Source organism: Populus trichocarpa, chromosome 2, assembly GCF_000002775.5.
Source record: "Populus trichocarpa isolate Nisqually-1 chromosome 2, P.trichocarpa_v4.1, whole genome shotgun sequence".
Taxonomy (NCBI): Eukaryota; Viridiplantae; Streptophyta; class Magnoliopsida; order Malpighiales; family Salicaceae; genus Populus; species Populus trichocarpa.
This window is the reverse complement of record NC_037286.2, coordinates 2695205-2710105: the sequence shown is the minus strand read 5'-3', so window position 1 is coordinate 2710105 and position 14901 is coordinate 2695205. Positions and strand designations below refer to the sequence as shown.

Sequence of the window (14901 nt, the reverse complement as noted above, 5' to 3'; positions counted from 1 at the left end):
GCTAATGCTATTCACTTCATGCAAAATTACCAAGTAACCAAAATTTAATTTAACCTGAAATCTTCTCATATAGGCAAGTTCAGATTGTTTTTTCCCCCGAAGAAAGCATGCTTTATTTATGAGTGATGCACGCCGAATGCTGATAGCCTATAAATGTCAAAACCCAATATGATATTTGCTGCAAATTATCACATTATCAAGTCATGGTTGGTAACTTGATGTTTTTCAAGTTACCCGAGGAAAGAATAAGAAAATCGGAGCCAAAAAAGGAATGGTAAAATGTGCACAACTAAACGTGAAAGAAGAAGAGCAAGAGCAACTCATTCTTGCCTTAGCTTGATCAGGAGCAAGAAAATAAGATCTCCAAGCTGTCGTTACCTGATGAAGCTAAAACAGGGTTGACTCTCTCTCTCTCTCCCCCCCCCCCCCCCCCCTGTTTTTTTCTCTTTCTTTTTTGTTGTGATGTCTGTGCATGCACTCGTGGATTCATAGATGCAGATCTACGTTTGAGTTTTCACAAGCATTTAGATTACATCTACCTAGCTACTCTTCTGCAAGGCTGATGATTGATCACTTTGTGTTAGTACAGTTTGGAAAAGGGATTCACTTTGCTGACCTTGTCAATAAGGGTGCTCAGTATTGTTATACTGTTGAGGAAAACCCTGTGGGGACAATGCTTCTTAGTGAAGTTGCCTTGGGGAGGTCCATGAGCTGAAGAAGACAATGGTAAGTACACGTACCATGATGGACATGTGTTTATGTAAAGCACTCGGTGCAAGCTTTTCCTAGACCTTGTGCAAGGTTTGAATTGGCAACTTTGTGTGCACCAGTGGACATGTCAAAGAAAGCCCGTTATCTAGCTATGGGCATTTTAGAATGTGTTTGTTTTCATTGTTAAAGTTGAGGTTGATGTTTAAATATAGCTCCAGCTTCTTAGCATAATTTGGTATTGCGTTTTAAATGAGAAGTGGATAAAATTTGAATTTTTTTTGTTGTTTAAAATTAAATTTTTTATATATTTTTTTATTGTTTTAATATGTTGATATCAAATTTGATTTTTTTTAAAAAAAATATTATTTTAATGTATTTTCAAGTAAAAAATACTTTGAAAATCAACCTGCTACCAAAGTAGAGATACCCTTACTGGCTCCTACCGTTGGCCCCTTGTCTAATTTGTTGCATGGTTTTTGGAATTGGCAGACACTAGATTTTTTTGCTCACGCTATGCTGTGAGCGGATTAATTTTTTTCTAACAAAAAAAATATATTCAAATGGTGATAACCTTAGTGAATCCATGTTAACTTGATTAATCTATGATTCGAGATAACCCCAGAGAAAGAAAAGGAGAAAAAAATAGAAAACTCAAGGCTCAATAATCTAAAGTCAAATGATGAAATAAAAAATTAAAAAATAACCAAAATTAAATCGAGATGGTCTTCAAAATCAACAACTTTGGTAATTGAGACTGAGATGACTATACAGAAAACCAAAAACAATTCTTGAACAAAATTCTTAACCATTAAAAAATTAAAAAGAAAACAAATAACCGTCGAAATAAAAAGTATCAAATCTGGTATAAAAACTAATGAAAGAAAATAATGAGGGACTTAATTGAAAAATAAAATAAAAAGAGGATAAAAAAGAACAATTAAAGGAATGATAACTAAATATGAAAAAAAGAAATGAAATAAAATAAAATAAAATAATAATGAAAACAAAAATAAAGAGAATGAGTACCATATTTAATATAAAAACAAAACAAAACAAAATGGAAAATAATAAAACTGAAAAAAATCTAAAAAAAAAAATGAAAACAAAGAAAGATCCTAGTCAAAAGAAAGAGGATCATAATTGAATTTTTTTCCATTTTTTTTTTATCAAAACAATATCGTTTTTACTTTTTAGCTAAATAAAAAATCAAGCGATTAGTCAGGGAAAATCATTTCAACACTCGTTGATTTTTTCTTATTAAGATAATGTCATCTTTACTTTATGCATAGTAAAAAATCCAATTGACCTCGGTAACCCAGGTTATTCGACCTAAGCCATGACCCGGGACATGACAAGGGTTGACTCTCGGGTCGGGTTTTAAAAGCATGATAAAAAAAAACCAAATATAATATGAAAATTCAATGAAATTAAACAATGAGAGATGCAATTGCCACAAAATAATTAATCAAGAAGAGAACTCAAAATAAAAGGAATTAGAATCATAAGAATGGAGATCAAGTTCAATAATAATAAAAAAGAATTAAAAGCAAATGATTAGGGATTAAATTGAAAAATAAAATTCAATTAAAAAAATTAAAAGCAAAATAAATAGGAATCAAAAGAATGATGATCAAACTTGATAAAAAAAATCAAAAGCCAAGTGATGAAATTGAAAAACAAATAAATCAAATTCGATACAATTAAAATATTGCAATTTTGCAAGGCCAACACACCTTTTGTGGTGGAGGAAAAAGAAAAGAGAGGGAAGAAGAAAAATTGTCGCCAGAGCTTCTCTATATCATGGATGTCGACACACGCCGCCCCACCGTGTAGAGAGTGACGCGCTGCTTCAGATGACGTCCCAAAAGGCTATCAATGGCCACCAGAAGGCGCCTCCCAAAAGGCGAGAACGCTTCCCACTTGCGGGCGTATGCTCTGCACGTTCCAGCTACTCTTTTTGAACTATAGAAAGACCAGAATACCCTTGATTGTACATGATAATTGTAGGAAAACCGAGGTTAAAAAACCAAAAGTACTCCTTGATCTCAGGCAAAAAAAAGTCGATCCCATGAGCTATGCGGTAAGTACACTATACAAAAAATATGAAAATATAAGAACTCCCCTTAAACATTAGCTGTATTTTTTTTTCAATAACATGAGAGTAATTATATTATACAATAAATATGTGAATATAATTCTATCTAAAAGTGTGTGTTTATTTTTTTTTATCATTAAAAAGTTAATCAGTTATTTTAAGGTGAATTATACTATAAACAATTTATAATAAAATATCGATGAGTTTTAGTTTTATTTTTATTTGTAATAATAGTAGTTTTCTTTCGCAAAAAACTTTGAGCTGGAAATGCTTTAATCTCACAATATCAAAGCTAGTGCTAGAAACTATAGTTTTTAAACTTGGCTCGGCGGGTCAATCCGGGACTCGGCTGATCCAGTGTTGGAATCGGGCTGAGTTTTAAAAAAAACCAGCTAGTGATTTGTCCTAGAAAAACCCGGTCAACTCGAGACTCGTAAGATCTGGGTAAACCCAGATGAAACCCGACTGTGTTTCTCTTTAATTTTTTGTTCTTCATCCGGGAAATGTATTACTAACTCGCTGGATCATGACTCTCTCTCTCACCTCATCTTCCATTGCTGTCAAATAAAAGATTAAAATTCTGGTTTGAGAATGAAAATGATGTGGAATAAGACAGGAAATTGTAAGGTTTTATTCATCGTGAACCAGGAATTAAGGTCGTGCAATTTTACTTTTTACAAGAAAAAAACATAAACTAAAAAGCAACAAAAAACCAAGTTTGTACGAGGAAGGGGTATGGACTGTGTCTACAACTTGCATATCTTTATTGGTCTACAACAGCATCAAACGCTAGCCTTGTAGTTTTTTTAGGGGCATCTAGCATTGGTTCCAAACAAAGAGTAATAAGTGTGCTTACCCCACAACTTGCATACCTTTACCATGCTAGTATTTGTTTTTTTTTGCTTTAATAAGGACACGTAAGAGAAAGGCCAACCTTTTCAAGTCCTTCACTGCGAAGAAATCAATAATTAAAAAGCCAACAAGATTAATCTCCTGTCAGTTCCATGCTTGTTGTAAGCATGCAACTATTTGCTCCTGAACTAGGTATTGTATTGTAATTAGTTAGATGTTTTACAAGCGTTGTATTGAATTTTTATTTTTTTAAGTTAATTTAGATCACTCCATCTAATCCGTGACTTGATTATTATATTAGATCGATCATCGGCTCGGGTTTAAAAACTATGCTAGAAACTTGACCTCACAAGTCACCCTCTTGGCTTTGTTTTTTTTTCTTCTTTAATATCTTGTTTATTATTATTATGATAGTGATTTTTTTATTTAAAATATATATTTTAATATTTATACATCAAAATAATTTAAACAAATATATAAAAAAATTATTTAAAAAATTAATTTAAATTTTTATAAAAATATTTTTCCAAACGGTTCCAAGTCTAACTTTTAAGCCATGGTCACATTACTGAAAAACCCTCCTGATGGAAAGCATTCAAAGCACTTTACAAAAGGAATTGGAAAGTAATAGTGAAAGTAATAGTATGCTTGGGAATGCGAAACCGTGTTTCTTTAAATTTTATTTTATTTTTTATTAAAAATTATTATTTTTTATATTTTTAGATTATTTTGATATGTTAATTTAAAAAAAATTAAAAATTAAAAAATATAATTTTAATATATTTTTAAATAAAAAGATATTTTAAATTACAACCCTTATAACAATTTTTTAAAATGCCCAGGAATCAGATTTTTTTTGGAGCAATGATGCCATTGTTCCTGGCGGCAAACCTTTTGGGTTCAGATATTATTGAAAGCATGTCATGCTTGTTATTTTGTTATTTTTTTTAATTATATATATTTATAATAAATTATTATTCAAATTAATAAATTTACACATATTAATTATACTTTAAATTTTATTTTTAAATCAAAATATTCTCCTTTTAATAATTCAAAAATACAAGAAAAATACATGATTTATTATTTTATGTATTTAACTCATTACATGACAGATAAATATATTAAAAATAAATCTTAAATTATAATAATACATATTTATCTGATGATATCACAGCAGATATCAGCAGTTTAAGTCTATTTATTTCTAACTTGTGAGTTTAATCGGTATAAAACTATATGATATTATCAAATTTTTCTGATTTGATAATTTAATTTATAATTTATTATTCATAAACACTGATATCAGCAGTTTAATGACTTTTTGAATGAAATAAATCCAGAAAAAAGGGCAATCTTATGCCAAATCCATGTTTATCTCATGGTATTATTATATGTAGTTTTTTTTATAAAATATTTAACTAAAATTGTGATATGTAATTTACGTTGTGGATTTTAATATAATTACATATAAAAACTTATTAAACATGAATTTTAAAATATAAAAACCTATCGTCACTTAAACAATACTTAATTTATTTTAAGTAAAAAGTATTTTTAACATCAAAATATATTAAAAATAATTTTCTATTATTACTTTAGGTTGAAAAATAAATAAAAAGATAACATAATCAGAAATATGAGAATATATTAAAAATTCATTATCAGAATAAACAAAATTATTTTCTTAAGAAGATAAAAGAAAAAAGGATTGGTAAAGTAGAGCAGCGTAAAACCCCAAAAACGCGCAAGAGAAATGCCATCGTCACCATCCATCAGATATTTCTTTCCTCTTTTTTCTTCTCTACCAAACGCCCAGGTATATAAATACAGAGACTGACACACACACTCACTCACTCACTCTGATCGATTACAGATAGGAGAACAATGGCGAACCCTCAGAAGGCATGGAAGGCGGAGTACGCCAAGTCGGCTCGTTCTTCCTGCAAGACCTGCAAAAGTATCATCGACAAAGAGATTCTCAGGCTCGGCAAAATGGTCCACGCCAAACAATTCGACGGTTTCATGCCTGTATTCTTCCCCCCCTTTTCATCGCTCTTTCATTATCCCACTGTCTTTTCTTTTTCTTTTTTGCATTTTGCGACGCTTTCTTTCTTTTGACAAAAAAAAGGTGTAAAAAATTGTCAATTTACGGGTCTCGCTTGCTTCCCCCGGCCTTCACTTCATTGTTCAGTTTTCTGCCGAGGCTTAGGTCTATACGTTGAGGCTTAGTTACCGTCGATACGCAATTCCATACCTTGGTTTACTGTATCCACTTTTTTTTTTAATGCCTTAAAATGCATGCGATTCTTTGAACCAGGCTTCGTAATTGACCCCGGTGTCTTGTTCACATTCTTGAAACTTGTTCACATTCTTGAAACTGTAGCTGCTCAGGAATTATCTCCTGATTTTTATTATCTGTTCGATATACAATCCACTACAGGAAAGAATGATTGAACTTTGAGTTGTAACTTCTGTTTCTTGGTTTTCTTACTCAATCAAAGAAAGATAGACATATATTTTAGGACTCATATAGTTGTTGATGTTTGCGATTTCTTAGATGTACGTAAGTTATCTCTCCCCCTGTTTATTTTTTTCTGAGTTGACCCTTTTGAATTATATCCTTTATTTTGCCTGTTTTTTTACCAAAATATAAACCTAAAAGAATGAAGTGTGACGTGCATCTGTTTTCTGAATAGATGTGGAACCATGCCAGTTGCATATTGAAGAAGGCAAATCAGATAAAATTGTAAGCGTTTTTGTCGCTGGTAATAATTATTTCCGAGATAATATGGATGGATGCAATGATTAAACTTCTGTATATCTTCTTTCTATTAGCATTGATGATGTTGAAGGTATAGAATCACTTCGATGGGAAGATCAGCAGAGGATTAGAAAATATGTTGAGGAAGGAGGTGGTGGTGGTGATGACGGTGCTAGTGGTAGTGGTCCTCCAAGTGCAAAGGCTGCAAAGGCTATGGAATATGGTATTGAACTTTCACAAACTTCACGTGCAACTTGCAAGAGTTGCAGCGAAAAGATCATGAAAGGAGAGGTAGCTTTACACGTTTCCTGGTTTGGTAAATTATTTTTTTTTTCTGATTTTGCATCTTTTCACAAGAAGATTGATAAACGAATCCACATATCTATGAAAACTCCTTATACAAATAAATTCAGATATCAGTTGACATCTGGTACAGCAAGGTATGATTGGAATGAATGATTGTTTTTTCTATGAACTTCATTTCTGAGGGGCTGCAGATTATTATAATGGATGTGTAGGTATTTGATTTAGGATGGTTCCAGAGCTTTCACTTACATTTTATTTTGCAATTCCTGCATCAGTACTTGTGTTTTTTTGGCTGGCTGATCTGAATGCATTTGCCTCCTTTAGTTCTTAATAGCATGTACTGCAATACCTTTTACTTGTTTTACTAGTGGTGTTTGATTCTCTCTTATGAGGCCTCACGTTGCTTTTATTGGCTAAAAAAACAAAAAGAGAGGAAAAAAGAAAGAGTCTTGCTGGATTTCTCTCTATCTGTTCTTTGTGCCCTGTTCCTTCTTGAGAAGTTGGCCAGCGTCTGGTTTCTTGGTTAAAATAAGCTAAGGTTAGAACCAAGAATTGGACTTATCAATTAAAATAGCTGCGTGCTTGAGAACCTTCCATCTTAATTTTTACAAAATGTTGGGCAATTTCAATTGATGTGTGGGTCTTTGGGATATTAAATATATTTTTGTTGAATACTTGGAAGTTGTACTTGACAAATTTTTGTTCTGCCATCCTTCTACCTCGGATAATGTCCAACTATAGGAGCTGGAATTAACAAATGTGTGTGTTATAAGAGCATATAAGTCGCCACCATATTAGGAAGTTGTTACTATTAATGTGACAAATTCTTGATGTTAGAATAATATCTTATAAAACCATGAGATCTGAAAAGGTCTTGCTGTGTATTTCTTCACTTTTATTGTGTTGATTCTATCTCACATAATAACAACTTCAATTTGGTAGACTATTTGATCTTTTGAGTCTTTTCTTTAATAACTAGATCATGCTAACATGACTATCAATTAAGCTGCTTACATTTCATCTTTAAAAATATGAAATCAATCTAGGTTCGTATTTCCTCCAAGCCTGATGGACAAGGACCTAGAGGATTGGCATGGCATCATGCCAATTGTTTCATGGATTTGTACCCATCTGTCCAAGTGGATAAGTTGTCAGGATGGGAAAGCCTTGCAGCTCCAGATCAGGCGGTGGTTCATTCTCTGGTTAAGAAGGTTCCTTCTACTGCTAAGACTGGTATAATATAGAACTAACTGTGCCATGCTGTCATGGCTGCTGTGTGTTTATATAGATACACATGTCACTGGATGCAGTCTCTTTCTCATTGCTGTTGTCTTCATAGGCATTAAAAATGAGGGAAAAGAGGATGAAGAACTTCAACAATCATCTTCCAAAGCTGGAGCAAAACGTAGAAAAGATATAAGTGGTGATCAGAAGTCAAAAGTTGCCAAATCTGAAGATGTATCAACTAGCAGGGCTGCATCTGCAAAGAATGATAGTGAATTGGATAGCAAACTCGAGTCCCAATCCAAGGAATTGTGGGCCCTAAAGGATGACCTTAAAAAGCATGTGACAACAGTAGAGTTGCGTGCACTGCTGGAAGCGAATAGCCAAATTTCTAATGGATCAGAACTTGATTTGCGAGACCGTTGGTAATATCTTTTAAAACAATTCGAGGCATGCATGTTATGGAATGTGTGATTTCTGCATTAGCAACCATATACAAGTTTTGCGTTTTATCATGAATGCTAATGCACATGTTTTTCCATGTTACTAAGACTTAAAAGGGATAAACTTTTAACGTTTTGAGATGATTAATACTATCCCTGGATAGGTTTTTATTGGTGTTGCTGGGGTTTGAACCTGGGGACACGTACTGCTGAAATGATTGTTAGTTCAACAGATGGTGAAAGGTCATGGACTTTTCTGTGCAAGTCCAGTTGTTAGCTTGTTGCAATACTCTAATTTCTTAATGTTTCTCCCACTAGTAATGATCATGGAATTATCATTGCCCTGATAAATAAGCTTGGATTTAAATACACATGGAAGTGCTTGTTCTTAACATGATAACTGTGACTGTTAAACCTCTTGATGGATATATTCAATAAATTTATGAGTTATTATGAGTTTGTAATTGTCATTTTGACATCACTATAGACCACGGATTTCCCTTGCATGGAATTTTGATGCAATCTTTACTGCCATAATTCCTTTATAGTGCTGATGGGATGGTTTTTGGAGCACTTGGCGGCTGCCCGATGTGTTCTGGCTCTCTTCATTATTCTGGAGGTATGTATAGGTGTGGTGGGTACCTGTCAGAATGGAGCAAATGTTCACATTCAACTCGTGAACCAGCACGTCTTAAAGGAAAGTGGAAAATTCCTGACGAAACTGATAATCAATACCTTATCAAGGTATACTATTGTGAGTTGTTTCATGCAGTTATTATGCTAATGGTAAATTGACTCACTGCTTGCTTTGCAGTGGTTTAAATCACAAAAGCGTAACAAACCAGTTAGGATACTTCCTCCACCATCATCTAACAACCTTTCTGGAAGTCAAGCTACCAGCAGCCAGTCTCAGTCTTCAAAGAGTGAAAATCTGGGAGATTTAAAAGTTGCTGTTTCTGGGTTACCCAAGGAATCCCTGGTATGGCATATATTCTATAGTTTGGTGAAATTATTTGTCAAATATTGTTGTAGCCGACTCACTAATTTTGATCATTTTATACTTGGACTAATTCTTCAGAAAGAATGGAAGGGAAAAATCGAGGCAGCAGGTGGGCAGCTTCATGCCAAGATCAAGAAAGGTATTTGCTCCATGGTTTTGTTTTTGAATTAAATAATTATTGCTGCTATGAAGAGACTGACTCTTGCTGTTGATTTAAGACATTTCTTGTTAGTCATTCTGCTTAATGAGTTACATTGCAGATACAAACTGCTTTGTTGTGAGTGGTGTAATGTCTTCTGAAGATGCTGATATGAGGAAAGCAAGGTAAAGGTGCTTTCTATTTGCTGATCTTACTAAATGTCTTCTTTATTCATCATAAGTTGACTTGGTGTCGTTTGGATTGACAGGAGGATGAAATTGCCAATCGTCAGGGAGGATTACCTGGTTGACTGTTTTAAAAGACAGAAGAAGCTTCCATTTGATTCTTATAAAGTTGAAGCCTCGGGTGGGGTTTCTAGTATGGTCACTGTCAAAGTGAAAGGGCGTAGTGCTGTGCATGAAGCTTCTGCTATGCAAGACACTGGACACATCCTTGAGGATGGGAAAAGCATCTATAACACAACTTTGAACATGTCTGACTTATCAACCGGTGTTAACAGGTTATCTATAATGTCTCGTGTCTTTTTGTGGTATAACCTTATTTTCTTATCTATAATGTCTCGTGTCTTTTTGTGGTATAACCTTATTTTCAGCTGATATCTTTAGTTTTCCTTGGTTTTGAGTGATATTGCTCCATTGATTTTTTTAAAGTTTGCCCATATTTATTGCTTAATTCCTGAAGATGAACTGGCTTTGAAGGGTCAATAAGCTTTGTGTTGAAAAAGGATAGTGACTATATGGCCTGCGCTCTTTTAATTGTGTCTAGTGCTAATTAGACTTTTGAAGTTTGAGATGACCAGCTAATGCAAGAATTGATTTAGATTAACTACTTTGTTTATGAGATATTTTCCTCCCTTCTAACTTTGATCTGTTTCCTGTGTAAAGCTTCTACATCCTTCAGATAATACAAGATGACAAAGGGTTAGAGTGTTATGTGTTCCGTAAATGGGGCCGAGTTGGAAATGAGAAAATTGGAGGAAATAAACTTGAAGAGATGTCAAAATCAGATGCCATCCATGAATTTAAGCGTTTATTCCTTGAGAAGACTGGTAATCCATGGGAAGCATGGGAACAGAAAAAGGATTTTCAGAAGAAACCTGGCAGATTCTTCCCATTGGATATTGTACTTGCTTATTTTGTTTTCCAATATCTTATTCTTCTTAGTGCTCCCTGCTTAGTTCTTAGTTCTTATTGATGTCTAAATTTGTAGGATTATGGAGTAAACAGACAGGTGACAAAGAAAACTAGGAGTGATGCAGACAGCAAATTAGCTCCTCCTCTGGTGGAATTGATGAAGATGCTCTTTGATGTTGAAACATACAGGTATACACTACTTTCCTTTTCACTTTTGACTTTTTTTTCTTTGGGTAATTGTATGTGTGAAAGACCAGATCTTGTGGTTTGCAGAGCTGCTATGGTGGAGTTCGAGATTAACATGTCAGAAATGCCTCTTGGAAAACTGAGCAAAAATAATATCCAAAAGGGTAGTTACCTATTAAAATTTTTTTTCATTTGCTTTCTGATACTGAAGCAGATCTATTTCTGATGCTGTAAAAAACCTTGATGTTCTGAAATTTGATTCGTATTTCTTTGTGTCCAGAGCCCTGTATTTATAATATTTTACTTTTCCAGGTTTTGAGGCTTTGACAGAGATCCAGAATTTATTAAGTAGCAATGCACATGATCCTTCTATCAAAGAAAGCTTGATAATCGATGCTAGCAATAGATTTTTCACTGTGATCCCTTCTATCCATCCTCATGCTATCAGAGATGAAGATGATTTTAAATCAAAGGTACAGGAGGCCAAGTGTGATAACATCATTGATGTTTTTTACTCAGCTGCCTTTTTGTGCCTCTCTTATGGTGGATATTTGATTGGTTGGTTTCCCTATGGTCATAGTAATTACTAACTCATTTATTTGTGACTTGCAAATTGATGCTGTGTTGAATCTTAGTGGGGACTTCTTATATGCTGTATTAAAAAGTGTCCTGCCCAATCACAATTACTTACCCATGCACCTCTCATCTTAACCGTCTCTTTTAAGCCTCTCTGAAAGTCGAGTTATTTTCGCCCAAACTTAGAGAAAGAAGTGAAATTTTGCTGCCTCTTCTTAATGCATCGTATACAGAAGGTTGAAAATAAAATTTGAAGTCACTGGAAAATTATACCTTAGGGGCTCTACAATGACTATTGATTAACTGAAGTTTAATGGTGACTATATCTATCTCGTGTACCATGCCAGTATGAGGAATAATGTAGTTCACTATTTTGTTTCTACTGTAGGTGAAAATGTTAGAAGCTCTTCAGGATATTGAGATAGCTTCAAGATTAGTTGGCTTTGATGTGGATAGCGATGATTCCCTTGATGATAAGTATAAGAAGCTCCATTGTGATATATGTCCACTTCCTCATGACAGTGAGGACTATCAGTTGATTGAGAAGTATCTCCTTACAACTCATGCACCAACTCATACGGTGGGTTAACCTTCTTTATAGTTCAAGCCCTCAGCACTGGCTCTGCTGGTGATGAGTTATTGTTCCTTATTTTTTTCTTTCTTCCCCGCCATCCTAACAAAGTAATCACTGGTGTTTGATGTTATTATCAGGATTGGAGTCTTGAACTGGAAGAAGTATTTTTGCTGGAGAGAAGAGGAGAATTTGATAGATTTGCCCGTTATAGAGAAACGCTTAAGAACAGAATGCTGCTATGGCATGGTGAGTATCTCTTAATCAATTATATCTACATACAAACTGCTTTTGATCAAGGTTCATGGAAACCTGGAGCTTCAGCAGTAATGCAGCATGATTACAGAATCAGATATGTAAGTGAAACCAAAAAGCTGCTCCTCTACAGGTTCTCGGTTGACGAACTTTGTGGGAATACTTAGCCAAGGACTTAGAATAGCTCCTCCTGAAGCACCAACAACTGGCTATATGGTTCTCTTTCTCTCTCTTTGTTTTTCATTGTGTGCATAAATGTGAACACTTATACATATTTGGGTTCATAGGCCTTGGATTATCATTTGTGATTTTCACACGCATGCCTATCGTATCTTCCTCCCTTTTACAAGGCTGATGATTGAACACTTTGCATTACAGTTTGGTAAAGGGGTTTACTTTGCTGACCTGGTCAGTAAGAGTGCTCAGTATTGCTTTACTGATAAGAAAAATCCAGTGGGACTAATGCTTCTCAGTGAAGTTGCCCTAGGGGAGGTCTATGAGCTGAAGAAGGCAACGGTGAGTTCACATTCCATGATTTATATGGTTTGTTAGTGTGTGTATCTGCGCATGTCCACATGCTTGGTTTGAGTTGGTAAGTAACATTGTGCATGTACCCATTCAACATGCTAAAAAACAAGGCCATTATCCTGTTGTGGGCATGAATGTGGGGCTCTAGAGATACTTGGCCTTAACCTTTGTTGCATGAAGTTCTTACTCAAAACATACTAACTTGTGCCTGCAAGTTTGGCACAATTTCCCTCATTCCACTTGCTGTAAGATTTCTGATTTAGTTTGCATAATGACGGCTCTTCCTCACTGGATTTTCTGTAGTAGTGAAACTTGCTTTAGTCACCCAATATTCTCAAATGTTGGTAGGGTGGAAATCTGACACATTCAGTCTTCTGTTTGAATTTGTTTTTCCTTCTTTTCTGAATAAGAACCACAAGTTTATTTATCACAGTATATGGAAAAACCACCGGAGGGAAAGCACTCTACAAAAGGGCTTGGCAAGAAGGTACCTGAGGAGTCGGGATATGTGAAGTGGAGGAATGATGTCATTGTACCTTGTGGCAAACCAGTGTCTTCGAAAGTCAAGGCCTCTGAGCTGATGTACAACGAGTACATTGTTTATAATACAGCTCAAGTAAGTTCTATCTGCCTGGCAAAGTAGAAATTTTAAAAAACCTGCTGATGCATTGCTGTTACCATTTCAAATTTAAATTCAATTTTCAATACCTAATTAATTAAATGATATATCTCATTAGTAGAGTTTTTTTGTGGAAGTTTGGTATGGATTAAAATTCTAAGATTTGATCCGCTTTCGGAACTTTATTTTGACTACTGTACAACTTGATCAAAATGATCGAATCAAAGTCTTTTGCTGCTGTATCAGAGTGGTTATCTGGGTCCTGCCAAGTAATTGAAATAAGTAATGCTCAAGACAGAATTCTTATGATGAATTATCTCTTACGATTACTTGATGATTTTGATATGATTATACTTTTCGATGCCCCATATATGGAGCAGTCCTTAAAATAGTGGTTTTCTTGGACAGGTTAAAATGCAGTTCTTGTTGAAGGTGAGGTTTCATCACAAGAGAAGATGAGGACGTTGTCTTGCCTTAAAAGGATATAATCACTACATTCCCTATGAAATTCATTTTGGATACTGTAAAAGGGTTCTGTGATGAGATCTCATTTTGGGGTTTGCTGGAGATCTATCAACCTTGGCATTTTGCATGTGTAAATGGTGTTCCCTAGCATGGATTATGAAAACATGTCTGAATGTTTAATTATATTAACTATTGTACAGATTATGGGAATTGGTATTATGTATCCAATGCTTTATGGGCTTGCCCTCTTTTGCTATTCATGGGTTTTCCCCTCATTGTATGAAGGGTTTTGGGGGTGCCATGCTGGGATGCAAGCATCCGAGCACCTGGGCCAAAACTATAGGTAGTCATGTTTAAAATTTAGTACTGCGATTGCACTCTTAGATAGCAAAAACTTTACAAGTAGGACCGGGGCCATCTCAACCATGCATGTCCGAGTCTTAGCACTTAAGGTGCATGTGATTTGTGGTCCGTTGCTGCGATTGTGATCAGTTTTGGCTTCTCTGTAAGGCATCTACCAAGTGATTGGATTAAGGAAAAAGCTTTAATGCAAACGTAGAGTCGACTGGCCACATGAGCATGGAGGAGAAGCAGAACTATAAATTTGGAAGCTTACACTTTAATGTGGTGTCAGCCACATTTATGTAGCAGAGGAGGTGGTTGATAGATATCCCAATCTATTCTGTAAACATAGAAGAAAAGGTGGGGCTGTATGTTTACATATCAAAAGGGTATATTCTATATTGGCTAATAATCTGAAAAATCATATTTCAGAGCTTTGTAAATATGAACATACATGCACGATTGAGGGAGGAAGTGCTGTTATAATGGAGGGCGGTGTGTTGGTTAAGCCTTCAAAGCCTGCTTGTGTGTTATGTGCGAGGATAATGTTAAAAAGGGATTCCAAAATCAATGATGATTATGTCATGGTTGAGAGACCAGAAGCTGGAAAGATTTGTCATGCCACTTCCCGAACTGCCTGAAACGGGTTGGCGAGGAAAGATGTGATGCAG

The 14901-nt window shown here is 34.8% G+C and overlaps 1 protein-coding gene across 1 annotated transcript; it reads left to right on the top strand.

The window, feature by feature from the left end:
• The first annotated feature begins 5407 nt into the window (after window positions 1–5407).
• LOC7471982 (poly [ADP-ribose] polymerase 1) lies at window positions 5408–14144 on the top strand. The gene is made up of 20 exons (XM_002302022.4): window positions 5408–5689; window positions 6358–6407; window positions 6497–6713; window positions 7775–7961; window positions 8068–8377; window positions 8944–9139; window positions 9210–9374; window positions 9474–9534; window positions 9656–9719; window positions 9803–10054; window positions 10440–10677; window positions 10765–10877; window positions 10962–11038; window positions 11187–11347; window positions 11839–12030; window positions 12162–12270; window positions 12410–12492; window positions 12655–12792; window positions 13238–13420; window positions 13832–14144. Exons 1-20 carry the CDS (start codon window positions 5546–5548, stop codon window positions 13880–13882), a joined length of 2991 nt encoding a protein of 996 aa, XP_002302058.4. The 5' UTR covers window positions 5408–5545; the 3' UTR covers window positions 13883–14144.
• The last annotated feature ends 757 nt before the right edge of the window (window positions 14145–14901 follow it).